General features: G+C 48.9%; 1 protein-coding gene across 1 annotated transcript; it reads right to left on the reverse strand.

Moving 5' to 3' along the window:
- Positions 1-3: 3 nt before the first annotated feature.
- KCNJ3 (potassium inwardly rectifying channel subfamily J member 3) lies at positions 4-27,995 on the reverse strand. The gene is made up of 3 exons (XM_042877936.1): positions 27,288-27,995; positions 24,042-24,258; positions 4-993 (listed from the first exon to the last, which is right to left on the reverse strand). The coding sequence occupies exons 1-3, from the start codon at positions 27,963-27,965 to the stop codon at positions 410-412; spliced, it is 1,479 nt and encodes a 492-aa protein (XP_042733870.1). The 5' UTR covers positions 27,966-27,995; the 3' UTR covers positions 4-409.
- Positions 27,996-28,000: the final 5 nt, after the last annotated feature.

Here is a 28,000-nt window from a genome sequence, read left to right on the forward strand (position 1 = left end):
GCATCCACAGCCTCCTTGGGCAACTTGTTCCAGTGTGCAACATCACAACCCACGTCAGGAAAAAAAAAGAAAATGAACTCAAATTATAACCTATGCTGACAGTTACCCACTCACATGTCCCAACCTGCTACTGACTCTTAAGAAATACACAGGGAATGCAACACCCCTGGACGCATTTTTTCAGACTATACAGTATAAATATAGTAGGAGCCATGCCAGAAAATTAGATGCAGGAATTGCACACTATTATTGCATGCGCATCGTGGTTCTACATGCCAGGGGCAGACGGCTCTGCTGGCCCCGGGCAGCCTGCTGGTGCACCCACAGCCCTGCCAGCACAGGGCACGGAGCCACATGGAGCTCTGGAAGGCCATCCTCCTGCTGGGGCAGTCCGGCCTTGGTAGCTGGGTTATGTGAAGCGATCCGAATTCATTTTTCTCAGTTTTGGAGGAAGGTTCCCTTCCATCCGACCGCCACCCGACAGTTTCTGGAGCTTGGGCGGCAAGTCAGCCACAGACTGGCTCATGGGATCCGACATCATCTTGGTGGCTTTGGACACCAGTTTCTCTTCTGAATTCCCAGGGACTGAGCTGATCCGCTGCAGTTTCATGGGCAAATCGCCCATGCTGTAGGCCTTCTCCGAGGTGGTGGAGCTCATCCTGAGGAGTTTTTTAGGGAAGTCGTCCCTGCCAGTTATTTTCTGCAGTTTGGAAGGTAGTTTTATGCCAACCTCATCCAGACCATCCAGGCACTCCACTGAATTATTCCTCTCCTTGCTGTTGCTGACAGCGGGCGCTATCAGGGGTGAGGACATGAGCAGCATCTCCTCCTGCTCCTTCACGCTGTACGGCGGCGTGGGGACCTCAAACGTCGCGTGGAACTGCGAGTAGTCGACTTTGAAGAACCCTTCTTCCAAGGAAATAACCGGGAAGAAGCGATGGCCCCACAGCACCTCATCCTCAGTGTAGGACGTCCTGGCCTGGCACGTCATCCCTGCAAGCAGCAAGGGACAAAAGTGCATCCGTTATACGCAATTTAGGAAGTGCACAAACCTTGGAGGTTTTTGAATGTTTTAAAGGAAAAAAAAAAAAAAGAGAGTTGATGTTTTTAAACATATGAAAGAAAAGACACTGGCATGTCTACCACTCTCACATAGTTACTATTAAATTGTCATTCTTGATGGGAGAGGAGCCAGAAAAATAGAGAAAGGGATCTGCCTGTATGAATAATTCATGTCTGTTCTTATGGCCACTTCTGAAGGCTCTGCTGATGAAGGCAAAACACAAGCCATTTTGATAGCCTCAGGACAGACTAGCAGGAGCTGCTAACTTGAGTGTGAACTTGGACTTGTTGCGATCTTAAAGGATGGCCTGGCTGCTCCACATACTTATAATTCACCAAAATGCACAAAACCAGCCCTCACACTTTATGTATCCCTTGAATGAACCAAGCCCATCCTGGTGCACTGTGCTCCATTGGAACGCAGTGAGCATGGGTTAGGAAACGCATTTATTTCTCTTTAAGTGCTTCGCTGGCAACCTGCCCACAGATCACAGATATACAGTGATCAGGCTGAGATCAAAGGTTCCAAAAGTTAACACAGACAAAGAAATACGACCAAAGGGCCCAGCGCTGCCCTTGCCTTCCCTTCTGCCCCTGCCCTCTTGCCTTCTCCTCCTCCTCTGGGCCATTGGCCCCTGGCTGCCTGCCTGACCTGAAGAACCAGAGGGAAGCAGTAACTGGGGCAGCTGGAGGTTTCCAGCTGTGTTGGGTTTTCTTGTCTTTATTTCCCAAATGGCATCTACAGCAATCTAGAAATATGGCTACACAGCCATTTTATCCTACCATCATAGAATCATAAAATATCCCAAATTGGAAAGGACCTGTAAGGATCATCAAGTCCAACTCCTGATATAACAAGCTGACAAAAGGACATTTTATTCTCAGAACGTTAAATCTGCCCGGACAATCACACACTCTGCCTGGTTGGCAGCAGTGCCTTTAAGTCAGGAGCAAGTGAAAGGAAACTTTGGAAAGCACGTGAAAAACACTACCAGGGCTGTAGGAAAGGGGAGTGGGGCACGAATATACATCTGATGACACACAGCCAGAGAAGGAAAACATTATGCTTCATGTTACCACTATCGGGATGAAAGTAAGGTTTTGCCCTGGATGCAAACCTCACTGCCCACAGTGCTTCTAAATACCGCTGCTAGTGCGACTTTCAAGCCCAGCCCATCCCTGCTGTCACCAACAGGACAATACTTTACACCTCATGATGCTTTTTCTATTTTGTTTCTATTTTCTTTACGAAGTGGAAGCAAACGTGTGTGTAATGGGTTTAGAAAAAAATCCACCGTTTTTACCAAAAAGAAGGTAATTACAGTGAGTAATTCTGCCATCTGCAGCCTTTATCCTGCAGCAGTTCATTAGCTGAATTTTCACAGGGAAAGCATGGCCCTTTCCCTTCTGCTCCCCTAGACCTGACCCCAAGGGAGCCTTCATTAGGACAGAGTGCTTCCAGCAACGCGCGCACATGGCAGAGCAGCACTCAGAGCTGCCCACAGAGCAAGGGCTGCTTGACTCCATGACCTGTGCTTTAGATGGCAAATGACTTCAAATCCAGAGCTCTTCTAGGACGGTTGGAGAAGGACAATGTAACTATGCTGATGGTATACAAAGTTGGACCTGCGCTGCAGAGCTGCATCACAGGATCATAGAATCACAGAACCATGGAATCACTGATTGGAAAAGACCTGGAATCTCAGGTTGGAAAAGACCTGAGAACCCCCCCAAGTCCGGTGCGTGCCCGCCCCCCCCATGCCCACATCCCTCAGTGCCACATCCCCACAGCTCGGGGACACCCCCAGGGATGGTGACCTCCCACTCCCTGTGCAGCTGTGCCACTGCCTGACTGCTCTTTGGAGAAGAAATGTTTCCTAATACCCAACCTGACCCTCCATGCTCCAGGCTGCCGCATGCAGCAGGGCTCTTCTGCAAGAAAATCCATGTTTTATTGCATCAATGTAACCCTATGGAAGCTCATCTGAGAGAGGAATATTTGCAGGTGTATCATTTTTCTTCAAGTTCAATGCGTCCTATTCACTAACAAACCCAAGGTTGCAAATTACTCAGCAGTCCCCCAGAGGAGCTGCAGCTACTGATACGCTTGTCAGCACCAGGAATAATTGTCAAGCTCAGCAGAAGATGCTAGGAGGTGCTGAACGTGCTCTGTTAAGGCACTGGGCAAGAAATCGGTTCTCAGATTTTCCTTCAGTTCCACTGCATTGCTCTGCTCTCCCTCCCTTGCTCTTTACGGCAGAATCCTAGAGTGTGGCAGTGCCTCTTTGCAAGCAGTCAGCCCATACTCAATACATGCCAGCTATGGAAAAGCTATTTCTGTGCCACCAACAGCAAGAGTCAAACTCCAACAGCAAGAGATGGGAGGGCATGGCACCAAATAGAGCACAGCAGGGAACCTCACCTTCCTCCTTGCTTCATGATGAACTTCAGCTCAAACAGCACATCCAAAGGGGAGAACACCAAAACTCAAAGCAGTATTATTTCCAGGCTTTCCCATAGGAGCACTACTGCAGGTGACAGCCTATCTGAACAGCCACCACTGTACTGTTTTCTATGTCTCCATACTTAATCTATGCTCTGCTGTGAGCAGCCCTGCCATCTTACAGCAGGTGCAGCTCCTTCTGCTCCCACCAAATCTACCAGGTCCCAGCACCATGCTCATGTTCTGCTCTCTCTCTGTTCATAGAGCCACCACTGTTGAAAAAGACCTCTAAAAATCAACTGCTCCATCATTACAGATTCTTCTTTTTCCCCAAGGAGTTATCCATCAGCAGGTATGATACTGACAGTTCTTTCCATGCCTTCATCATGTTAATGGGCTGCTTATATTTCTACCAACTTGTCTATTATTAATATTCATTTGCAGTATAAAATTTAAGCTCTCTTTTGGAATAAACTCTCCAAATGCTGCGCAGCCATCCGTTTGTCAAAGGAAAAGGCTGAGATGAGCATTGTTTATCACTCCAAACGTGGGCTTCCACCACAAAGTGCTCTTCAGGGCTGTTAGCAGCCGCTGATTGCAGTGCACATTAACTAAGCTCTAGCTGAATAAAAATCATAATAATGTACCTGAAAAGTAGGAACAAGTGTCCAATAAGAAAACCCTCTATTATTAAAAACAAAAACAAAAAACCAACACAAGATGCAATAACATTGTTCACAGCGCCAGAGGGAAGAAATTTCCAAACAGGAGCTGCTCTTCTGCTAGCAAAACATGTTATTTTGGCTGATACACTGCATGCCAAAATCCTGAGCATTTTGGACCACCTCACCTAAGACTGTCCTGCAGTGCTTCCACCAGAAGCGGGAGCCGCCATTCCTACTCCTGCCTGTGCTGACAGTGCCACACATGTTCATAGAACCATCATAGAATTATAGAGTGGCCTGGGTTGAAAAGGCCCACAGTGCTCACCCAGTTCCAACCCCCTGCTGTGTGCAGGTCACCAACCAGCAGCCCAGGCTGCCCAGAGCCACATCCAGCCTGGCCTTGAGTGCCTGCAGGGATGGGGCATCCACAGCCTCCTTGGGCAGCCTGTGCCAGTGTCTCACCACCCTGTATGTGAAAAACTTTCTCCTATAACAACTTCCTCCTGTTCCACCCCAGCAGCCATGCAATGATGTGCAGCACCCAGCCCCCTGCTCCTCCACCACTGCAGATGCCAGGGGCTGCAGAGCTGAACTCTATGGGATGCCAGCCCCCATGTACGTGCTCCATGCTCATCTGGTCACAGTGGGACAGCCTAGCCATGCACATCTCCGAACATTTTCCATCACTGCCCTTGAATAAAGTACAGCAGAGCTGCTGTCCAAGCCAAGCATGGGTTAAATTGGTGAACCTTGAGATTTATCTGAAGGCATCTTTTTAATAACCATGCCTTTTCCTTTCATCATTTGCACTGTCTGAAGCGAGCGCTATCACTCGCAGCAAAAGGCATCTATCTGCCATATTATAAGTTATTAACTACAAGTTATTATTTCTAATGAGGTAGAACATTTGCTGTTAGAGCCCCGACTGGGCTGAAGAAGTGAACGCAATTAACTCAGCTCAGCCAGGCGGCAGCTCTGCCAGCTTTTGTTTTCCTGTCCGTGGCTCCAGCAGCTCAGCTCCCCATCCCAGCAAGCACAGCTGGCAGGAGGGGAGCTCCCAGCACAGCTCCCAGCCACCCAGAGAACAGGATCCCTCAGCATCCAAAAATCCCAATCCCAAATCCCAGTCATTAAGATCATTATCCCAATTGCTTTAAGCTTTGCTACAGGATCAGGCTCATTCCACAAAAGAGCAAGGCCATCTCAAAGGATGGCAGTTGTTGACAAAAGCCCTGCAGAAAGCTAATTCTATCAGCAATAACCCTCAAGTTATGTCTAAATTTCTAAAGGACCTGTGTGGGTGATGGCTGTATCCAGGCAACTCCTGGAACTCACAACATGCAGCCTTACAAACCTGGCAGACACACTGCCACTTCTCTTCTTCTTGTTTCTTGGGCCCTGTGTATTAAAACTAATTTTGCACTGCCATCTGAGGCCATGAAATCAATGCAAGGGGAGAACTTTGGTGTGCAACTTGTCATATTGGTACACCATGCTCCGTGCTGCACTACCATGGCACCAAGGGAAGATCAGCAGCTCCAGCAACACGGAGGTGGCATGAATGCCACAGAAATACATTTCTCTTGGGCTTCCAGGATGGTAGAGAAGGGAAACAGTGGCTTTTGGAAACCAAGGGAACGACAGGCTGGTTGGCAGCACGTTCAGCACAATATCCCAATGGGAGCACCTGGCTGCCAAGCCTCTCTCTGCCTGAAATGAAAACAAATGGCTGAATTCTGCAGTAAGACAGAAAATGGGTGCCTGAAATGCGAGGGCAGAAACAATTCAGCCAAACCCGGAGTGATGGATGCTCTCAGGCTTTTCCTCCCGATGTTTGCTGCAGCATTATTTTTTAATACAACTTAAATTGACAAGCTGTGCCATGCACAGCTGAGAAACACAGCCCAGTTTCTACCCTGACAGCAGGCACGGTGTCTAAACCTTAATAGTTCCCATCTATTTTGAAGGAGCAGCTATTCTTAGCACCAGTGTTCTTCCACCGTAATTCCAGGATACATTTTTTATTAGGTGGACAATCGTTAGAAGTGCCATAAAACTTTGTCAATTTGCAGCTGCCAGCCCCGGCTGCTGCCCAGCCTAATGCCTGATTTATGGTACAGCACTTCTGCAAACCCATTTTCCTGAACAGAGGAGAGGCGGGCAGACACTGTGCCACCTTCACATGCTTAATGGCTTTGATTATTTGTAAATAACGTTCCAATTAAATAACCTTCCCTGAAGATGAAAAAATGGCATTTTATAGAATTGTGGAATTGTTAAGGTTGGAGAAGCCCTGTTGGATTCCCAAACCCACCCCTCCCCATGCCCACATCCCTCAGTGCCACATCCCCACAGCTCTGGCACAGCCCCAGGGATGGTGACCTCCCATTCCATGGGCAGCTGTGCCACTGCCTGACTGCTCTGTGGAGAAGGAATGGGTCTTCGTATCCAACATATTTCCTCACAGGCACTGCTGCAGAATGGCAGCCATCAGCTGTTCCTTATCTGCACCCAAACCCCCAGCATCCATGCGCCAAGGAGCAGAGGGGTGAGGCCGCAGCTATGAAGAAAAGAAAACATTTTGACTCCGACAGCTCTGCACCACATGATTTTTGCTTCCCACAGCAGGGAAGCAGAGAGGCTGCCCGTTTTGTCCTTTTAGATCCACTCCACTTTCTCTGACGACAGCACAAGTGGGATTCAGTGACAGGATGGGGTGCTGGCATGTCCCCCATGGCACAGCATGCTCTGCCTTGGAATTCCAACCTGCAGACAGCTTTTCACAGAACACTTAACGCTTAATCACCATCTATCACTGAAATCTATAAACCACGGGAGTGAAAGGAGGTCAGAGATCAAACGAAGGAAGGATGTATGCAAAGAGGGAAGCCAGGGGGATTGAGTAACAAAACGCACACATTTATGCAACAGTCAGACATCACTCTTGTGCTAAACATTGCAATTTCTCATCGCACTGAATAGCAAAGGCAGGGTGCTGCCTTGCTGCCCGATTTAGATGCGTTGTTTGTGCTCCAGTGCTATAAATACCTCCCAGCTCGTTCAGGCTGTGCTCTTCTCCCAGCAGCTATCTATCTATCTGCACACTTAAAAAGCGCTGGTGACAGTCAGGGTATTTTTCTATCAGCTGCTCCTCCTAGGGCAGTTTTTAATCAGCGAGGCACACAGCTCTCTGGCACCTTGCAGACAGCTCGCCTTGATGTCTAGCAGGACTGCAGCCAGCGTGTGCTGTACGGGGCATTCAGTGTCACAAAACCTGCGTGACAAAGCCCAGCCCTGCTGCACACAGCCACACTGCCCCTGCCTAACAGCTGAATGCACGGTTAATGCAGTGGCAGCAATATATACTATCTATACCTATATACTATAGGTATTTTTCATATATACTTTTTTTTAACATGAAAAAAAAAAAAAAAAAAAGAAAAAGAAAAAACAAAACCCATGCTATTTTGGAAGAGCAACCTGTTCTCTCCCTTCTTCATGCAACAGTGAGTCAGGGCTGATTTCAGCCCTCCAGCCCCTCTCTTGGAGCAGCTCTCCCTGCAGAGCCATCTGCTGCGTGCTGCTCCCCACCTACCAGCACTGAGATGGCAGTGCTCACTGCCCTGCACCACACACAGCAAAGTGCTCTGCAGAGCCCCCTCCAGCCTGAATGCTCAGTGCTCCCAGCCCCTGCACAGCTCTCCCCGTGCTCATAGCTGCTAATCTTTCCAAAAGAAGCACAGAGCCAACAGCAGACCCCAGGCCAAGAGGAAAGGTGATGCTGCATTGCTCTCCTCCAGGCCCACCCAAACCACAGTGGTTTTGTTTGCAGCACAGTGCAACTGGACAAGCCACAGAGAAAGGATTGCTTTGCAGTATCTGAACAAAACTGTTGGTGGGCAGAGGATGCAGCGGGAATATACAGCTTAAAGGAAACATAGGAGCAGTCTGCCAATTCACCACAAAAGGAAAGAAAAAGAAATTGAAAATAAGTTGAAAAATTATTATTCCCTTTGAATGAGAACATTTTAGTTATGAGATCAGCAATGCAAACATGAGTCCCAGTTCCCTTGGAATCCACAAACCCACCAGTGGTCCCATGCTCCTCCAACACCCACCAGACCATATGCTGCTCAGCACCAAAATAGGGCTCATCCATCTTCAGGGCTTTAGCAAGTCTGAAGGAGTATCATACGTCACAGACTGCCTTCCTGGGATGGAGAACTGCATCTCCACATGGAAAAGCACTGGCACTACGCAGCACAGCTGGTGTTTTTTTGGGGCTCAGGTCCAGCAGGAGCCTATCAGCTGCTGTGTGCAGGAAGGAGATGCAGGACCCAGCAGAACAGCAGCTCGTGGGGATGCTGGGGCTCACCTATACATACCTCAAACATAGCAAGCAGTCTGTAAGCAATGCTGCTGAAAACAGCATGCCATACTGAATGGCAGCAACACAAGGAAGATAAAATACAACACTGTGTTTGAAAGTCAGTGTTCCCTACTTAGTGTTGTTGGTCTGACATACGTAATAATTAGGCGAATATCTTCACAACACTCAACACTGAAGGGCAACCCATCCATCCCCAGAGGTGCTTCAAATGAAGCTGCAGTGCTGTTGTAACTTGTCTGATCTGCATCCCTCTGGCTGCCTCCAACAGGACACCCAGCATAAGGCACCCAGGATGACTGTCAGCCTCCCACAAAAGAGGGGAAGTCTGGTTGACTATCCCCTCCTGATGTTCTAGTGTTTACAGTTATGACTACAACTGGCAGCCCCACTACTCATGCACAGCTCACACGTATCTTAGGGCTTCGGCTGAAGGATGGGGTCTCAGCTGCTGGAAGCCAAATTCAGGCAGACAAAGGAATAAATAGCCTCTGGCATCAGGCAAGGGGCTGCCTGCTGCAAATGGATGGCAAATTCCTGGGGCATGGGATTGCTAAAGGCCATCCCCTCCTTGATCCACAGCCATAATTCCCCTTTGGAGGTGACCAGGGCACCCAACACAGGCATCAGGGGTGGGAAGCAGAGATACCCAGCTCCTGCCGTGCCCTCAGCACCACCAGCACAGTGCTCAGGGGCAGCTCTGGTCTGGTAGGCCCAGCAGCTTGGGGAACATACTCTATCTCTCTGCTGCACAGATAGCTGCTGCATTATGCTTAGAGCATCTCTTCTGTCTGCAGCAACTTCACCACGGCTGCCCACTGTGAGAGTGCCTGCTTTGCACTTGAAACACAGCTCCATCACCAGCATCTCCTCGTGTGTACAGCTCATGTCATGTATTTAAAATTAATTCGCAGTGCTTAACACAAGATCCCTTGAACTAAACATAGCATTTGCCGCAGCGTCTTCAGTTTTAGCTGACAAACATTTCTTGCAAACACGTCAGGCACACAGAGCTTCCCAAGAAATAGATGCTTTAACGTTGTCAGTTCTGGGTGAAATGAATATTTTGATCATCTCTTTGATAATCCTGAGGCTATAAAAGTATCTTCAGGAAACCAGGTTCTCCCCAGTACGCCACATGTATATATATAGCACACATGTGTAGCAAACAAGTTATGGGATGGGGGGTAGAAAGCTCCCATAGGGTCTGTGTGGCTCCTGCCAGACCACAGCCTTTCCACCACACTCAGAATCATAGAATCACCAAGGCTGAAAAAGACCTCCAAGATCACCCAAGTCCAACCTATCACCAATATTTCTCACTGTGCCACGTCCCTCAACATGAGGTCTAAACATCCATGCTTCATTTCATTGCATCAAGCACAAGGCTGAGTTCACCCACACTTTTATTACTAGACACAGTGAAGAAAACTGTCTCATTGCTGAAATAACGGGGTGAGAAGGTGAAGTGTTGCTCACATTCCTGAGCCCATACATTGGTGAGCAATGTCCTGCCCTCAGACACGAAACTCCAAGTCAATACAGCCTTACAGGTCGCTATGGGGATACATGAGTGCCAGCAGGAACTGCCTGTGCTGCTCTGCAATGTGAAGAATTACACCTAAACGACAGCAAAGCCACGAGAGCAGCATCAGACACTCATTTCCAGAAGCAGTCAGTAGGAAAAGCATCAGACGTCCCAATAGGAATGGCTATAGCACAGCATCCCTCACCACCTCCCCTGCCCCCTCTGCTAAACCCAAACTCTTAAGAAGCCTCACCACACATTCAATAGCTTTGCTTTATGTTATCCTCTTGGTAATACATCTGGCTGGCCCCTCCTTACTTTTACTTCTTACTACCAGATGCATTGCAGAGCTGCCGCTTCATTCACAGCATCCCCAAACCTCTCCCATATTCAAACAAACAAAAATCCCACACTAAAAACAGGCCCAACAATTCCTGGTGGGAAGGTCAGGCAGGCAAGACCCCAAGTTATTGAATCCTGCTTTCTTCACATGGCCCATCTGCCACTGTGCCTTACATACAAAGCATCTAGAAGATAATAAAGCAGAAAATAATTTCCCGCAGCGTGCACAGGAGAGAGACTATTACAGCAGTCAGCAAAGGTTAATTAGCAACGATATAGATTGCACTGTGACGTCACACAGTACTTGTTATTCCCATGCACACCCTCAGAGAATAAATAAGACAACTCAAAGCTGTGCTGTACAAACTGCTATATGCCCACGAGGAGCTTCTAATTTTATATATAAACCCATTCCCCTACATGCAGATTGAACCAATGCTCTCACCCCAAGCCTGCAAACCCAGAGGCAGGTTTAAAAATCTGGGGGAAAAAAACATGGATTTCAGGATGCAGACCATATTTTTGACAATTCCTTGTGAATGATGTGTGGCATTCCTTATAGCTTCCAATCCTATATTGCAGCTGGGCTGCAGAGGTGCCTCCATGCAGCACGTGCAGAAGGAGCAAACCTGAAGTGCTCAGAGATGTTGCCACCAGTACCTCTGCTCATAGCCAAAAAAAGCTGGCATCAGTTTCCATCACTTCTTAAGCTTTAGGGTAAATATATAAGATAAATCCGAGAAACTACTAAGAAGAGCTTAAATGGATACCTAAAATATTACAAGTTTATCCAAGCTATATTCTCCAAGTCAAGGACTTGTTAATTATTTTCCTAAATATCTGATTTTATGCTGACACATCAAGAAAAAAGTGCTGGGAAAGTCTCTCCAGTAACTTCTTGCTTGGGAGATCCCTCACTGTAACAAAAATACACCTTGAACGTATATGGAAACTGCTCCCGTCCATCAGAAGACCCATCTCTACTGCAAGGTCTCAGGTTATGGGATGTCACGCTCAGTGTGTGCCGCAAGCAAGAGTTCAAGAAGCATCTGGACACCACTCTCAGACACATGGTCTGACTTTTGGGTGGTCGCGTGTGGAGCCAGGAGTTGGACATGATGGTCCTCATGGGTCCCATCTGGCTCAGAATATCCTATGATTCTAAATACCATAGCAAGAGCCATGCCACTACACTGCTGATGGGCACCAACCCAATCCCACGTCTCTGAGCAGGATTAAGCAACACTGCCTGGCAGGGAGGGCATGAAACGTGGTTTTCCTCCACAAACACAATCCCTGCCCATACCACACCACCATGGAACAAGGAACGTACACAAGTCCCTGCTCATCACACGCGCTGCATCACTTCAGCATCTTTCTTACCTCCCGTTTCCAGGAGCACTCCTGCAGCCCCCAGGCAGCCACCCTGAGCCATACCTGGGCCAGTCCCTGCTCTGTGCTCACCAGCAGCCAAGCAGCACCAGGATGCTGTGCTATACTACCTGAACACCATTAATTATTTTGTTTGTGTTTACTGATGTTCTCAGGTTGATCTGCTCAGTGCTAATGAGGCATTTATTCTCAATTAGAAGGCTCTTGCAGAAGTGAGCTGTAATTCCAGTGAGTTTTGCAGATGAATTAATTACAACACGAGCACTCAGCCTTCTGCTGGTGCCTCTGCTCTGTGCAACGAGCTCCCATACTGAACAACAGCGTTTTGAGGAGAAATAGGTCCACCTTTTTGTTCTGTACAAGGTACACAGTGTAAGGCATCGCATGCATTTCCTCCAGCTTTAAAATCTACCCAGCCTTGGCTGCTGAGCAGTGCTGCAAGAAGCAGCCGCGAGCAGAGAATTCCTGCAATGCAATGCCTGCTCAAAAAGAAATATTAAATATAAATCTGTGCTATTTCATCACGCAACATTAAGTCAGCAATGTTCCACTGTGGGAAATTTCATCCCCATTACTGCGTGCTGCGTGAATTTAAAGCATCTGCAGTATAATGAGAAGATGAAACAAGCTACAGAGAAACACTGGGAATATGCTTAGCACTACAATTTGTGCCCGTTAGATGATTGCATCTAATAGATGTGAGGCATCATGCTAAAAAATAAAAGGGCAAAAAAGAATGAATTATTGATAGAGCTCTGAGGGGAAGTTTGAAGATATCTATATTTAGGGAGGAAGCCTCCAGGGCCTGCTTTCTCTCTGCTCCTTGTGCTCTGGGTGCCCGCAGCTGGACTGGGTGCAAGCAGGGGTGAGCCACGTAGGTGCCTTCCCTGCCTGCAGTACAGTGCCACATCTCCCAGGGTTGCCAGCAATGCACAGTGCTGATGACAAGCAATGTGTGATCTCCTTCTCTTTCTGCCAGAGCCCTGCTCCTTGGCAAGCTCCCAAGCACCCCAAGGCAAGGAGAAAATGTTCAGCTAGCCCCAGAGGACACTGTCAGCTCCAGCCTTTTTCCAGCCAAGTTCTTGTAATGTAGACACTGACAGTTCCACGAGCTCCACGTCCCATTCTGAGCTGAGAAAGAATCATAGAACCACAGAATGGTTGGGTTGGAAGGGATCTTACAGATCACAGAACACTGCAATGGTTGGGTTGGAAGGGATCATCCAGTTCCAACCCCTGCCAAGAAGCAAACTCTTACAGGGAAGATGAGAACCCAGAGACAAGAAACCAAGAAGAAAATGTACCTAATTACTGTACTTCAGAAGCTGGTGAAGAGGCAAAACCCATGAGATATCCTTGGCTTTGTCATGTCACAAAGCAAAGTACATGCAAAACATTGGGAACCATTTAATAATTTAAACAAGACAAAACATTCAGCTGCTCTGCCACAGAGGGAGCTGCTAAGGAAGCCTGATGGCCCATAGATGGGGACACAGGCTCTGCAAAAGCTGCCATGTGACACCCATCCTGCTACCCATCAGATGTGAGCTTTGAGAAGAACCAAAACCTCAGAGCACACCCAATTTGCTTTTTTATTCTCCTGCTCTCACAGCCTCGTGTGCTTAAGCTCCCTCTGGAAACTCTTAAACATTGAGAAGAAACATCCCTGTCTCAAGCTCAACACGGCTCTTTCATCAACCCCATGAAATAAGTGAGGCAGCCCTGGAACTCAGGTAAACATGGACATAAACTGAAGGGTAGAAAAGTACAAAATATTTCAAAGAGCAACTAGTTGGTGCATGTGAATTGTCCCAGACCAGTTCAAAAGCAACACATTACATCCATCAAGGTTGTAGACAACCTCGAGGACCACTGAGTCCAACTAATTTGTTGAAAAAGGACAGCAATGTTGCATGTCCATCTTCCAAAGTACAAAGAGCTACAACTGCATCTGCACCGAGCTGCCCTGCAAATCCCTCCTGCAGTACCTTAGCGTTACATCGCAGGGCACAGATCTTCACTGTTAGACAGCATCGCTGTCTCAGATGCACTTCCAAAAGGGAACATCAATAGCACCACTTGGAGATGTCATTTCCCATTAGGAGTAACTGCAATAACGTGATCTGAACAATAAATCTTAAGGCTAGAGCAAGCCACTTTAGAACCACAGCAATCCACGTCTGCTTCTTTTCCAGCATCACAATTGAGCTGATAGACATAAAAGAAAATAATTCTTGCAATTTTATTATTTTCCCTATTGCTTTTGGTTTCAATATTCTGCCAGTTCTTTTACTGCTTATTATTTCCTTACTTCACCAAAACCCACACCTTGCACACCTTGCAGCTGATGATGCCAGCTAACTAACTAACTGGCCACTGCTCAGCCAACCAACCAGTGCATCACCAGCTGCTGCACAGCCTCAGCTTTCTGAGCACCCCCAGCCTCCTGCACTTAAACACAGATCTGACCGCCAGGAGCAGACAGAGCACATTGCAGAGTACAGCCAGATTACTTCCTGGACCAATTTTGGCCTCTTTACTGCCTATTATCTAGGGTAATGATTCCTAAATTAGAGATGTTGCACTTTGGATGTGGTTACAAGCTGGGCAGAAATGTGGGTTTTAATGCGGAAAGTAAAACTACAGTTGAGAAGTGCAAGTGGCACAGGGATTAGCAGCAGACAGAGCCTGACTGGTCGATGGAAAAGGAAAATGAGTCTGCAGCTGTCTGTGCTTAAAGGCAACCCAATCCAGCACTGGAACAAGGATAGCATTGATTCACAGCTCTGTCCAGGCATCATCTTTATTACCCCTGCGCTTCTCTGTATTCCGTGGTTGTAATTTTAACTTTAAAGTTGTTCCAACTTCTAGTTATTCTGGTCTCAGAAACCCTCTGGAAGCCAAAATCAGCCAGAAACCCACAGCTACTCAACACCGAAAACAACACAGAAGGGAGCAAAGCATCATTTCTCTGATAGAGAAGCTGCTTCGCAATGCAGAACCATGAAACGGCAAACAGCAATCGACAGAAGAGTCGCAGAGCAGAGCACACTGTGGAGCAAACTGACGTGGTGGGGACACATGTCCTTAATCATGGACAATTAGTCCACGTCCTTCATTATTTACTCATGGGATGGGAGCTCTCAGCTTCATCCTGAGTTATCAGGCCACAGACACAGATCAATATCATAACAAGGAGCTGAGAAAATCTTGTTAGAAAAATTGCTGCTTGAGGAGGCCACTTTGTTTTGCTTCATTTACCTCTGCCTCTCTGTGCTATCACTCCCTAGGGAAACTAACCCAGATAAAAAAAGGGACCACTCCTGATGTGACGGGCACCTGAGCAGCAGTGAGATCCCACAGATATCCCAGAAACAGCACTTCCAGGTGGCATTAGGATTCCTTCTGTAGGCACAGACTGATTTCGCCTTTCCCAGGACAACTCTATGCTGTATTTTGGTCAAAAGCATTCAATAAGCCTCTGCATGCCAACAATGCCAAGACCTCTGCAATGCATTGTGTATTTACACTGCTGTGGCACTCCCAGATAAGCAGAACACTATTAACATGTCCGGCTGCTCAGTGCTGTAATGCTATAATGCGATGGAAAGTACAGTGATAATAGTAGGGTGGCAAAGCTTTTCACTTCAGCAAATGAGAACAAGACCAAACGAAGCAGCTGTGGGGGGCAGAAACAACTGAAAGAAGCTGCTTACCTTCAGAAGGCCTCAGGAATGCAGGAATCTCCAACAAGATACCCTTATCTCAACTGCCAACCCTTAAATGAGATCTGGGAAGGGGTGGGTCCTGACAAACAAGTACACTGCATGCACCTGAGCTCCCTTGGGTTGGCCCTGCCTTCCCACCAGGTGTTCAATCATTGCTTCAAGTCATGAATTAGCATTGCTACTACAGGTGTCCAAGCTTTTAAGTCAAGCATTAAGTCCAGGCACTCACTGTAAGCAGCACTAATCCCAAGGCTTCAAAGTGCTGATCTGGTAGAAGAGTTTGAGACAACGACATTGGTCAGGGTTGATACGAAATGCACGGAAATAAGCACATCCCTAAACAATGTGCAAGAGAAAAAAAATCCCAACATGTTGAATTTTCTGTTTTTTGCAGTATTCTGGTGCTGATTCGTGGAACGTCCCAAGATGAAAGGGACTTAAAGGGATCACTGAGCCCAAGTCCAAGCTCCACGCAGACCCACCCAAAAAACAGACCATATGTCTGGGATCATTGTCCAAATGCATCTTGAATTCTGACACACTTGGTGCCATCACCACTGCCACTGTACCAATGCCTGACCACCCTCTCAGTGAGGAACCTTCTCCCAATATCCAATGGCCACCAGTGCTCCTGGGTCCATCCGTACGGCTGGGATGGTGAAGAAGTGTGTTTCAACATGCAGAAACTCTTAACACCCAGAAGAACTCCTGGATATTTTACTTCCATATCGTAGGCAGATGGGAAATAGCAAGTCTCCCAGCACCCTTACCTTGCTGCAGAAATCAGAGCAGGCTCCCAAGCACACACTGGTCACTTGGCTGCTGTGTCCATTGGGGGTTGGACTCAATGATCTCTTGAGGTCCCTCCCAACCCCTGCAATTCTGTGATTCCAATCAGTGCTGTAAGCACAGCAGCAGTCACGGTGCTGTGATCACTTATTCTGTCCCTGCGGTCATGCCTTGCCTTGGCACACAGCATATCTCTGAAAAATCAATGGTTTTTCAATATAAGCCACCTCTTGGCAGCTGGAAAGGGCCACGAGGAGCTGCTGTGTGATTTGCTGCATAAGCTGTGCAGTAAAACAAAAGCTGACATTTGTAATTTGTTTAAAAGTGATCATAAACAATAAATCCTATCAAAACGCTGTGGATGCTGATAATCAAATTGCAATCAAGGCAGTCACTACAAAAGTAACCACTGCACATCAGGCAAGTTTTTCCAAAAACTGGAAACTTTCTGGAAATTCTGAGGCTGAGCCCTAAAACCTGGGAGTTCCTAAAGGCCTTCCCACTGAAATACAGTGAATCTACCTTTGTGATAGGGAGCCTCTTGGAGGAGTATTTAGGGATCAACTCTTGGGCAACTGAGAAGCTCTTTGACAAGTCGTATGTGACAGGAGATGGGAATCGGGTCAAACAAGAAAGCATTATTTTAGCAATGTGAATTCTACCTCTTCTGCTGCATTTACCCTCTGTGCTACCAACAAAGCTGTCGAGACAAGTCAGAGAACATGCAGCCGTGTGCCATGAATGCCTCATCCACAAAGTGTGACTATTTCACAGAATCATGGATGTTCTTGGTTGGAAAAGAGCTCTAAGATCATCACATCCAGCCCCAACCCATCTCCACCACATCGAATGCTGTTTGCTTTCAAATGAACAACGAGCAGGTGTGAAAAAACCCAGTCTTAGAAGCCAGCGAACTGGAAAGCTCCATCTGAAGCAGCCAGAAGGCACACACCACACCAAATGGGTTCAAAACAGACAGGTTGAGTTTGCTATGCAATACATTTTGTGTTTTCTTTGACTAACGGGAATACTGTGGTGCAGATCTCCAGGGAGTTAATATGTAAGAAAAAAAACCAAGGTCCATGAACCTGTGGTAAATAATGCTGTTGGAGCAGGAAGCTGTTCCAGGACCCACAGCATCCTCAGCCTCTGCTCTCTGATGACACACCCAGATAACACAACCCATTTTTAGTTAGAAATCCAACCCACTCACAGCAGTTTGCCCATCACTGGCAAGCTCAGAATGCACTCAGTTCTGCCATTGCCACCTGCTCCCTGCTGATGCCCATCAGCACCATTGGTTCATAACCTCCAAGAGAAAAAAAGAGACAAAACAGCTAATGGAGAAGTCTGGGTTATGTGCCAACACAGCCTCTTTCAGAAAAAGTACATCAGGCACTGCTACTCAGTTATTACAATAATTGCACAGCAAAGGCCATCTGAGGCATTCTGGAAATGCAGTGCTGGAACTCAGGCAGGTCCCCCCTGAGTGCAGGGGTGCAGGACCCAGGGTGGTCCTGCAGTGTGCTGTTACTGCTGGGTGAGCTGCAGAGGGGCCCCAGCTGCACCCATCATGCCCGTGAGTGAGGAACCTCCTGAGGATGCTGTCATAGGCAGTCCCACAGCCATAGAGCCACGGAATGGTTGGGTTGGGAGGAGTCTTAAAGACCACAGAACCATGGAATGGTTGGGTTAGAAGGGACCCCAAAGTCCCCCCAGCCCCACTCCTGCCATGAGCTGGCTGACCCCCATTAGCTCAGGTTGCACAGGGCCCCATCCATGGCCTCAGACACCTGCAGGGAATCACAGAATCACTAAGGTTGGAGAAGACCTGCAGCAAAGGATGCAGCTCCAGCACCAGACACACCATGCTCCATCTCTCCTCCCTCCCAGCTAAATTGCACTGCAAATCAAGAGGCCACATGAGTGTTTATAAATGCAAAGAACATAATGCTTGCTAAGTTTTAACTACCACCAAAGGGCTCTGCTCTCAGTCAAGCGTGAAGGCCCATTTCGGGAGGGCTGCAAATACATCTGTGCAGAGCAGGAAGCTCACCTTGCCTGCTTTAATCTGTTTCTTCCTCCAGGTCTAAAGGTGAAAACACACTTAATGATACTTAAACTACAGCGAAGAATCACTCGAATGTGTCCCCTAGGGAGTATCTAAAAATGTAAGTAAATAGCTCACAACAACATTAAAATATTCAGCAGCGTGCAGAAAGTGACCTCAGCCCCAGTCTGAAGCACCGACTTTGCTCATGATGTTCCCTGAGCCCTATGAATTAAATTGTCCCCGTCTCTTTAATCAAGTTGCCCTTGCAAATACGAAACCGCACTGAGATCCATATGTGCTCCAATAGGGCACAGAGCCACTGCAGGGCCTCAGCACACTCAACACCGTGCTACTGTGACAGGCTGCAGCCCAGGAGATGGGATACGTGCTGGGAAACCACGTAAAGCATCCACGTGGCTTCCATATGCCAGCTTGGCATGCCACAAATGGGCCCAGCCCAGCCGTCACAGGGTGCACACTAAAACACAGAGCTGCTCTGCTATCCAAGGAACGACGTTTAGCTGAAGATTTTCAGTTAGGTTTATGTTTTATATCATTTCTGTGATGGGGCAGGATGGCCCCCCTCACCCCGAGTGGTGAGGAAGGACAGATGCCACAGACTGAACATCCCGAGAGCAGTGATGGCATGGAAGTCAGCAATTCATACAACGCGGAGCAGCAAGAAACACACTCAGCAGACAATTCTTTGCCCTAATGACAATTAATATTTTTAATTTCATTTCACCTGCTTGCCATCCTCCCTTGTCCCCAAGGACCATTCCTCCTTCCCTTCCTCGCTGTGAGCGCACCACAAAACGGCACCCAGGAGCCCAGCTGGGATGAGCTCAGACTGCACTTAGGAAGGGAGAAATGCACCTCGCATTACTTGTCCTACTCGACTGATTTTTGCCCCTATAACAAAACAAATTCCAGATTTCAGCCACGTATTTTCCCACCAATTTCTCCACCTACAACAGACGAGATGCATTCACTGAGCACATCTCCAAGTGTTTCATGCAACACCACTGATGGCTGGAGATCATCCTAGCATCCATAAGTCAGCAACAGCCTTGCAGGGGCTGTAAAACACTCACACTTTGTTCATTTCAGTTTGATGCAGTGCAAACAAGTATCCTTACAAAGACATGACTTTTGATGAATCACCGCTTGTTTAGATTATATACGATGAAAGCAAAGCATCTGCAGAACTCCAGATTAGAACAACTACCATTTGTCTCTTCTGTATCTCAGAAGACATCTAAGGAAGAAAAGGGAAGAGCCGTGGAGGCTTCAGGCAGTGAAGCTGGGAGCTTTGGGGGTTGTGCTGTGAGCAGGAGGCACACAGCACCTGCTGTGCTTTCCCCGAGCAGCTTCTACGTGATGCCAGCACTGGAAAAAGATGTGCTGAACTGCCCCAACCACAGAATCATATCACGACATTCGAGTGCCTGCTGTACCCCAGCACTGGGTTGGGATTGTCCAGAGCACCTGAGCAGTTTTATCCCTCCTGCCTTCTGCCCACAGTATGTTTTCCCCTTGCATCCCATCCCCTCCAAAGCCAGCACAAGATATAAATGGCACGATAAAAGGAAAACAGAGAACAAATACATTTTTCACTCCACCTCCAACTTCGCTCAATGCAGGCGGTGGTTTCCTTACACCTCTGCGACCTTGAGAACCACACATGGGAACAGTGCTTTAAGTAGCTCTAGAAATTACCCAAACCTATTACCCAAACACAAAGCTTCGTATTGCAGCTCTTGGTTCCCTCGAGTCGCTTCAGTTCTGCAATCATTCACAAGTGGCTGCTCCTGAGATAAACCTTTCCACGGAGACCGCATCTCCGCCATTCACGCTATTCGTGCTTCTAAAAGTTAAAGTCAGTGGAAAGTGCCTTTGATTCCCACTTTCTGCTCGTTCAATTAAAGAACCTGGCAGGCTGTTTGATTTCTTTCATCGGAAAAACGGTGTTAAGAGGTTTTCAAAATAACATTTCATGAGTTCTGAGGACACAGCGATGCACATCCCTGCTGGTTTCATGCCTATTTCAGGCTCATACTACCAGCTCCTCATCCAGCAATGGCAGCGGTTTGGAGGCCTCTGTGCTCCCAAAGGCAGACAGAGGGCTGGGGGGGTTCCCAGCTTCTCCAGCTCCACCTGCAAGTTGGGCAGTCCCAGTGCTGGTAGTGGGGCTGGGATGCTCCATCACAACAGCGTGAAACCGGGACAATGGGCTGTGAAAATAAACGCTCCGAGCGCTCTCCCAAATTACATGCTATCATAATAATGGAGGGGTTGGTGATATATCAAAAATAATCCAAAATGATTAGCAATTACCCTCGTGAATCATAACCGTCTTTGAATGCTGAAAAGCCATTTGAGCACTTCAGCTGTGAGGCTCCTCCATCGTAGCCAACGCTCCAAAAACCCGAAATAAACAGAGCCTGGAGAACATCCCGAGCATCCCTGGGTGTCCCTGTGCAGCCCCCGGGGCTCAGCCATGGGGTGGGCACAGAAGGAGCCCGGCCCCACATCTCCCCTCCTCCTCTACCACAGCAACACTCAGAAGGGCCCAAAAATGCACCACGTGTTGGTATCTAAACAACCCGAAGCTGTAATTAAGGAGGGTATGGAAAGCGTAAAGCAATGTTTATATTCCCAGAAATTAAAATGTCAGCGACGAGGCAGTGAAATAATTTAATCAAGTTGGGAGGCATCTATGAGAAATCACTTTTACATGATTTAATGAGAGAAGGCATCGGAAATGGTGATTTTAATCAGCCAAGTGGGGCTCGTGAGCAAGAACCGCCCGCTTAGGGAACGTAGCTCACTTCTCCCAGAGACTGTTCTGTCCCTGCTGACACTCAGCACAACATTTATTGTACATATTTACCACTTCCCCAACCCCTGGGTAACGCTGCTCATCAGAAGCTTGAAGCAGAAAACAAAGCCAAAGACAAACATCAACAAAACCTTGTAATTCAAACCTGTGATTTGTAAGAGAGTCAAATGCTGGAGAGTCTCAAAGCAGGCAGGCAGACCTGATGGTGCCATGGAGCCAAGCCCCAAACCCTGACTTGGCTCTGCTCTTTGAAAGGGGAGATAACAGCAGGACAAGGGGAAATGGTTTGAAGTTGAAGGAGGGAAGATTGAGGTTGGATGTCAGGGGGAAGTTCTTTGCTATGAGAGTGGTGAGGAGCTGGAACAGCTGCCCAGAGAGGCTGTGATGCCCCGTCCATCCCTGGAGGTGTTCAAGGCCAGGTTGGATGGGGCCCTGGGCAGCCTGGGCTGCTGTGAAATGTGCAGGTTGGTGGCCCTGCATGTGGCAGGGGGGTTGGAACTTCATCATCCTTGAGGTCCCTTCCAACCCAACCATTTTATGATTTTATAAGTCTATGATTCTCCTTCATCACGCTCACTTTGCCTCACTCTGCTTCAGACCCAAGGCAGCTCCTGCAATGGCAATGCAAACAGGAGCAGCACTAAGAGCATCGCAGGAAACATACTTTTGTTCTTCTCTCTGATCTGCTGGCTGCCCCTCTCTTGGCTTTGGCACCAGCAGATCTCTGAAAACGCAGCGCCCTGTGAACCGCAAGGGATGCTGTGGGTCTGAGCACAGCTCTGCAGCACTTTATGGGCACACACACAGAAAATAATTTACTTGGAAAACAAAGCAGGAGCATGGGCAGAAGGCACTGGATCTCCCCTTAAACTCCAGAAGCTGAAGAGATGATGAATACCAAAGCTTCTTCTATAAATATGCAGCCCTACAATGCACAGCAATGAGTGCTGCCATCGGCCACCGGACACCCAACCAGCCACCAACACTGCAAAGTGACTCAAACTCACCCATTCTCACAGCGCCAATGCAGTCTTTTGGGTTTTAAAATCCAATTTCATATTGTTTAAAAATGAATGATGTGGAATAAGGGTGATGGTTTCCCTGCAGGAGGTGATAGTAGGGCAGGGAGTGACTGCCTCCAAGGGAGCACTCAGGGCTGCCAAGAGGGCAGCTCTGCATTCAGCTCAGCACCTCCTGATCCTGAGATGGGGAAGGAAACCACCACTGGAAGGGGACACAGCAGACCACCTATAAGGTCTCCTCACCATTAAAGCCAACCATAATTCCAGCAAAGCAAGGAATGTGATCCAACCAAACACCACGCAGTGGGCACTGCAGTGGATTGCACAGACGCAATCTGAATTAATGGCAAAAAGAAGCAACTTTTCACATTTCTCATTCTCCCAGGCAAACTGAAAAGCAGTCAACATTTGTACACAGAACCAAAAATAGGAGCCCAGCTTCTGAACAACTGCGAGTTATTTCTGGCCCCTCCGTTCCACCGTTCTTTCCACACCAGCAGAAGGCATTTCAACCCTCTGCTGTGTGCCTGATATCACCAGACCGCCCCACAGGGCCTTCCTCCTCTACTCACAGTATTAAAGATTCTTTAAAACCCTTTCATCCCTCCACGTTTCATCGAGATAGAACTCACTGTGCTCAATTTTACCCAATATTCATCTCATCTCACAAAACTAGGTCACAACATTTGCAAGCTTACACGAGTTCGGCTTTATAAATCCAGAAAATACCTCCTGTTTTTCTTGTTCTGTGTATGTCTACATTGAAAAATAAAACATCTGTGGAGTATAGCAACACATGACTTCCTGTTCCAAATTCTGATGGGCTATTTACAAAATCCCTTTTCTCTGGGCAGTAGTATTTTGAAACCGTCCTGCTGAACAGCCCTGGAGCCCCCTGGGCAGCATCAGCCTGGCAGCCCCAACACCAGGCAGCTGAGCAAAGCAATGCACAGCAGTTTTCTTGAAAAGCAGCAAGGATTCTTAGCTGCTGCTACGGCCTCGTTGGTGCTGAAGGCTGATGTTGCTGAAATGCTGCAGCCCGACTTTCTGTGGGATTGCCACCCTTGTGAGCAAAGCTGTGCAGCACAGAAATGCTGGAAAAATGGTAAAGACATTCAGAATATCCCCACTAAGCATCTTTGTGATGAAGCCAGAGAGCAGAAAGTAAAGCAGGGCATGGCAGCAGCTCCAAGGCCCAGCCTGACCACAGCTCCAGTGCCCAGGTGGTGCTGTAGGACACCCAGCCATACCACCAAGCAATGCTGCAGGATACCCAACCGTACCAATGGGTGATGCCAGAAAACACCCAACTGTACCATGGGGTGATGCCACAGGACACCCAACCGTACCACTGAGCAATGCTGCAGGACACCCAACCGTACCATGGGGTGATGTCAGAGGATACTCAACCACACCACAGGCAATGCTGCAGGATCTAATGGTGTCGTGTTTTGTCCTCCAGGAAATCCTACCCGAGCACAAGCCAGTGACACTGAGAAAGGAAACAGGGATTTTGCCACCTCACACAGAGCATTGCTTTGGTAATAAATACATTTCCAAAAAAAAATCAGTCGAGTATTTTCACTTTGAATGTAATAAATACATTTCAAAAAAAAAAAAAAAAAAAAGAAAAATCACTGAATTATTTTCACTTTCAACGAAAATAAGACTTTGGCCGTCTGGAAATATTCACATTTGAATCATGCATGGCCTTCAGCAGGCAGCCTGAGCAGCAGCAAGCCCTGCAGGGTGCCATCTGCACGGCGGAGCATCTGCTCCACCACTCACCCGTGGTTTCCACGATGCCCTCCAGGATGACGACGATCTCGAACTGCTCCGTCTGCATGCTGCGCTGGGACAGGTCGTAGAAGGGGCTCTTGGCATCGATGACGTGGCAGATGGTGAGCGGCGAGACGAGGAAGAGCTGGTCGGCACCTGTGCTGAAGCCCACGTCCAGCTCCAGCTGGTCCAGCGGCAGGAACTCACCCTCGGGTGTCTGGCGGGACTGGGGGAGAGCAGAGGGACAGGGGTCAGGGTGGGAAGGAAGGCCCCAAGCCCCAAATCGTGGGCTCACACAGCACCCCCAGACCATAGCGAGGGCTCCCTCCTGCTTTACTCCTCACTCTTTATTCCTCCTCGCAGCGCTGTGAATAGGAAGGAACAGAACGTTACACCCCTTCCCAGTCATTATTTTTATTACAGTTTCCCATTAGTCTCTATTTGGGTTTAAGGAAAGCTTTATGAATATGTTTTTGCCATACGTAGAGCCCCAAAATAGCGTTCCAGCGCTGCCTGAAATGCATTTCCACCATTGCCCACAGCGTGCCCCATGGAGCCCCACGGCCGGGTGGGAGCTGCAGAGAGGCTGCAGGAAAAGGGAGAGAGCGGAACAGAAAGGGATTAAGCGCCTCGCTGGGATTTGGTTTCTATTTTTACAGTATTCACAGAACGTGGCTGGATCGCAAGATGTAACCCCAGCGAAACAATGATGTCTCCCAGTGCCCCGCAGTTCCAGCTGAGAATTGGGCTTTCATCCGTGCATGTGAGCGCTGCGACCCATCGCACCCACATTGCCCTGCCCAGCACCACAGCTTCAGCACAGAGCCAAGGAACACACACAGCACATCTGCACAAACATCTGCCCCGCGGCCAAAGGCTCCTTCCCTCCTGAGAAGCCTGCTGCTTTTCAGCCAGAAGGCAGAAGCTGGGCAAGGCAGCCAGCACGGCGCGCAGACAGGGAGAGGAATGGCACGGTCCCAGCAGGATGCCAGGGAGCTGCCCAAAATGTGGGTGCAGGGCAGGAACCCGAGGACAGGAGGTGGTGAAGGTTGAGGTGCTGACTGCAAAGAGACGATGCCATACTACAGGCATCCTAACCCAGAGAGAATCAGTAAAAATGGGTGTTAAGGAGAATGCGGTACTTTAAGGACACTGGAAAAGGAAATGTATCCAATTTGATGTGCTGACAGAGGAAGAAAATGATGGGGAAAAGGTTAAAAACAGGCAAATTGCTGTGCCCCTAATGCAGCTCCTCCAGGGCCCCAGGAAACCCATCCCAGGCACCATCACAGCTGCTCGGGGAGCGCCAGGCAGGATTGAGCTCAGGGCATAACCACCCCCATCACGCACCATTTTGCTGTTCTGCTCAATACACTTGTGGAGAAAAAAGACCTTGGGGGACTGTTCTGACCCAGCGTCACATGGGCACCAAAGCACAGCACTGCCAGCATTCCCCTCAGCTCTTCACAACCACAGAGATCCATTCTGCAAAAGGAGCTCCGCCACGAGCGAGGCTTTGCAGTGATTCTCTGCTAGCATTTCCATTACAGCTTGCTTGTTTCACCACACCGTCGTCTTAGCAGGGAGAAAAAAATAACAGCCAAGCAATTCTCAGGCTTTCCAACTGTCCATAGCATCTCCCAGCAGGACAACGTGGGAAGCAGCAGGGCAGCAGCAAGCAGGCACCGCTCTGCACTGCTCTCCACTGAGCGCACACTGCGGTGCCCATGGACAGGACTCCCAGAGGAGCACTTTCACAGCACAGCTCCTGTCCCCAGGCAACGAGCATCACTTTGTCTGAAAAGCCACTGTGGCACCTTTCACTTTCAGAAGAAAAACGAACAAACAAAGAAACAAAAAACAGCAGCAAAGCCTTCTGCTCTCGGGTCCTTCCAGCATTATCACAGAGCAGGACTTGTGTGGAGGCAGCTCCAAAGTTGTGCAGATTGCATGGAGCCACACCAAGCGGTAAGCACCAACTTACAAAATTCCTTTGGAATTGTTCCATTCGGACATAAACAGAGCTGTTTTGTTGGGTTTTTTTTTACATCTCTGACAGAAAGGACCCTCTCAGCCTCTCCAAAGCCATATGGACACAGCTTATTCCATGTGCAGGGCATGGTGGTCACTGCAGTGCGCTCTAAGAACCGGGGCTGCTCCCGGGGCTCAGGGCACACTGTGCCACCATCCAACTTCTGACATGAGCCAATGACTGGGGCTCACTCACATCAGCACAAGAGAGCCCCAGCCTCAGCCAACTGCTCAGAAAGAAAGGACCAAGACTGGATGTATCCGCTCAGAGCATCCCCAGCACCAACCCAGCCCCATTATTTGGGATGCAGTGGGGGCCCTGCTTGGTGCAAGCAGCGGCAATGCTGTCCACGGAACCCCACCAGCAAAACCCACTGGGGTGAAAGCACTGCACCTTCTGATGCCTCCAAGCAAAAGGCAGCTGCATATCACTGGGGCCGGGTGCAGCAGATGGAATGAGAGCATCCCTCACAGGCAGAGGGGGCTGCCTCAGAGCGGGGCCCCCAGAACACCAAGCACCACGTCCCCCACAGCTGGGAAATGTGCAGGATGCTCTGTGTGTGCCAAACATCACCTGAGCCATCCATCCCCTTCCACCCACTGCACATTTATTTCAGCTCATCTATATATAAAACCATAATAATGAGTCTCAAATAGATATTCAATTTTCCTTGGTAATGCCTCATGCTTATTTTTCCTTAGATGTGCAGGGCTATTAGCATGGCTTTTGCACATCTAACCCTGACATTCAGCTGTCTGCGAAGTTCATGCACCACAGAAATGAAGTTCTCTCTAGCTGGAGCCTCCAAGAGCACAGAAATGTGTCAGAAAGGCAAACAGGTCCTTTTGAAAATACACACCAAGCAATTCCAGCTAAGAAGCCGTTACCTCTCAGAGAAAGAATCTAGTACCCATAGGTATTTACATGCTAAACAGTGTGGAATGTAAACATTATCATACGGGGATGATGCCTCAGGAAGAAATCCTTCACCCAGAGGTGGTGAGGCCGTGGCAAGGCCCAGAGCTGTGGTGCCCCATCCCTGGAGGTACCCAAGGCCGTGGATGGGCACTGGGCAGCCTGAGCTGGGGGGCAGCCAGCCCACGGCAGTGCTGGGGCCGGGGCTGCGAGGTCCCTTCCAAGCCAACCATTCTGTGATCCTATGATGTCTGAGGTCCCTTCCAGCCCACCCCGTCCTGTGGCTCTACTCTATGGCAGTGCCTTACCTTGAGCAGCTTGCAGCGGATCTGCGCCGAGACCATATGGCTGTTGCGGAGGTTCCCCACGCGGAACATGAGGGTGAGCTTGCCGTCCCGCATGGAGATGGCCGCGTGCTCGCTGAACATCAGGGTCTCAGCCCTCTTCTTGGGCTGGGACATCTTGATGAACATGCAGCCGATGAGGAAGGCGTCCACGATGGAGCCCAGGATGGACTGGAAGAGGAAGAGGATGATGCCCTCGGGGCATTTGTCCGTGATGTAGCGGTAGCCGTAGCCGATGGTGGCCTCGGTCTCGATGAAGAAGAGGAAGGCGGAGGGGAAGTTGTAGACGTTGGCCACGCAGGGAGTGTAGCTGTCGTCGTGAGCCTTGTTCAGGTCGCCCCGCATGTAGGCGATCACCCACCACATGGAGGCCATGAAGAGCCAGGCCACGGTGTACGTGAGAACGAAGATGAAGAGGTTCCAGCGCCACTTGAGGTCCACCAGCGTGGTGAAAAGGTCGGATAGGTACCGGCTGGTCTCACCGCCCAGGTTCCCGTGCTGCACGTTGCACCGTCCGTTCTTATCCACGAAGCGCTGCCGCTTCCCCCGCGGGGCCGCCCGGGGCGGAGGCAGCCCCCCTCCGCTGGCCGAGGTGCTCACCACCTGGTACTCATCGCCCAGCTTCCTCCTCAGCGCCGACATGCTCCGCTCCGCGCGGCACCGCACCGCACCGCGCC

The sequence above is a fragment of the Lagopus leucura genome, unplaced genomic scaffold, assembly GCF_019238085.1.
Source record: "Lagopus leucura isolate 7727_CA_CO unplaced genomic scaffold, USGS_WTPT01 Super-Scaffold_100019, whole genome shotgun sequence".
NCBI classification, from domain to species: Eukaryota; Metazoa; Chordata; class Aves; order Galliformes; family Phasianidae; genus Lagopus; species Lagopus leucura.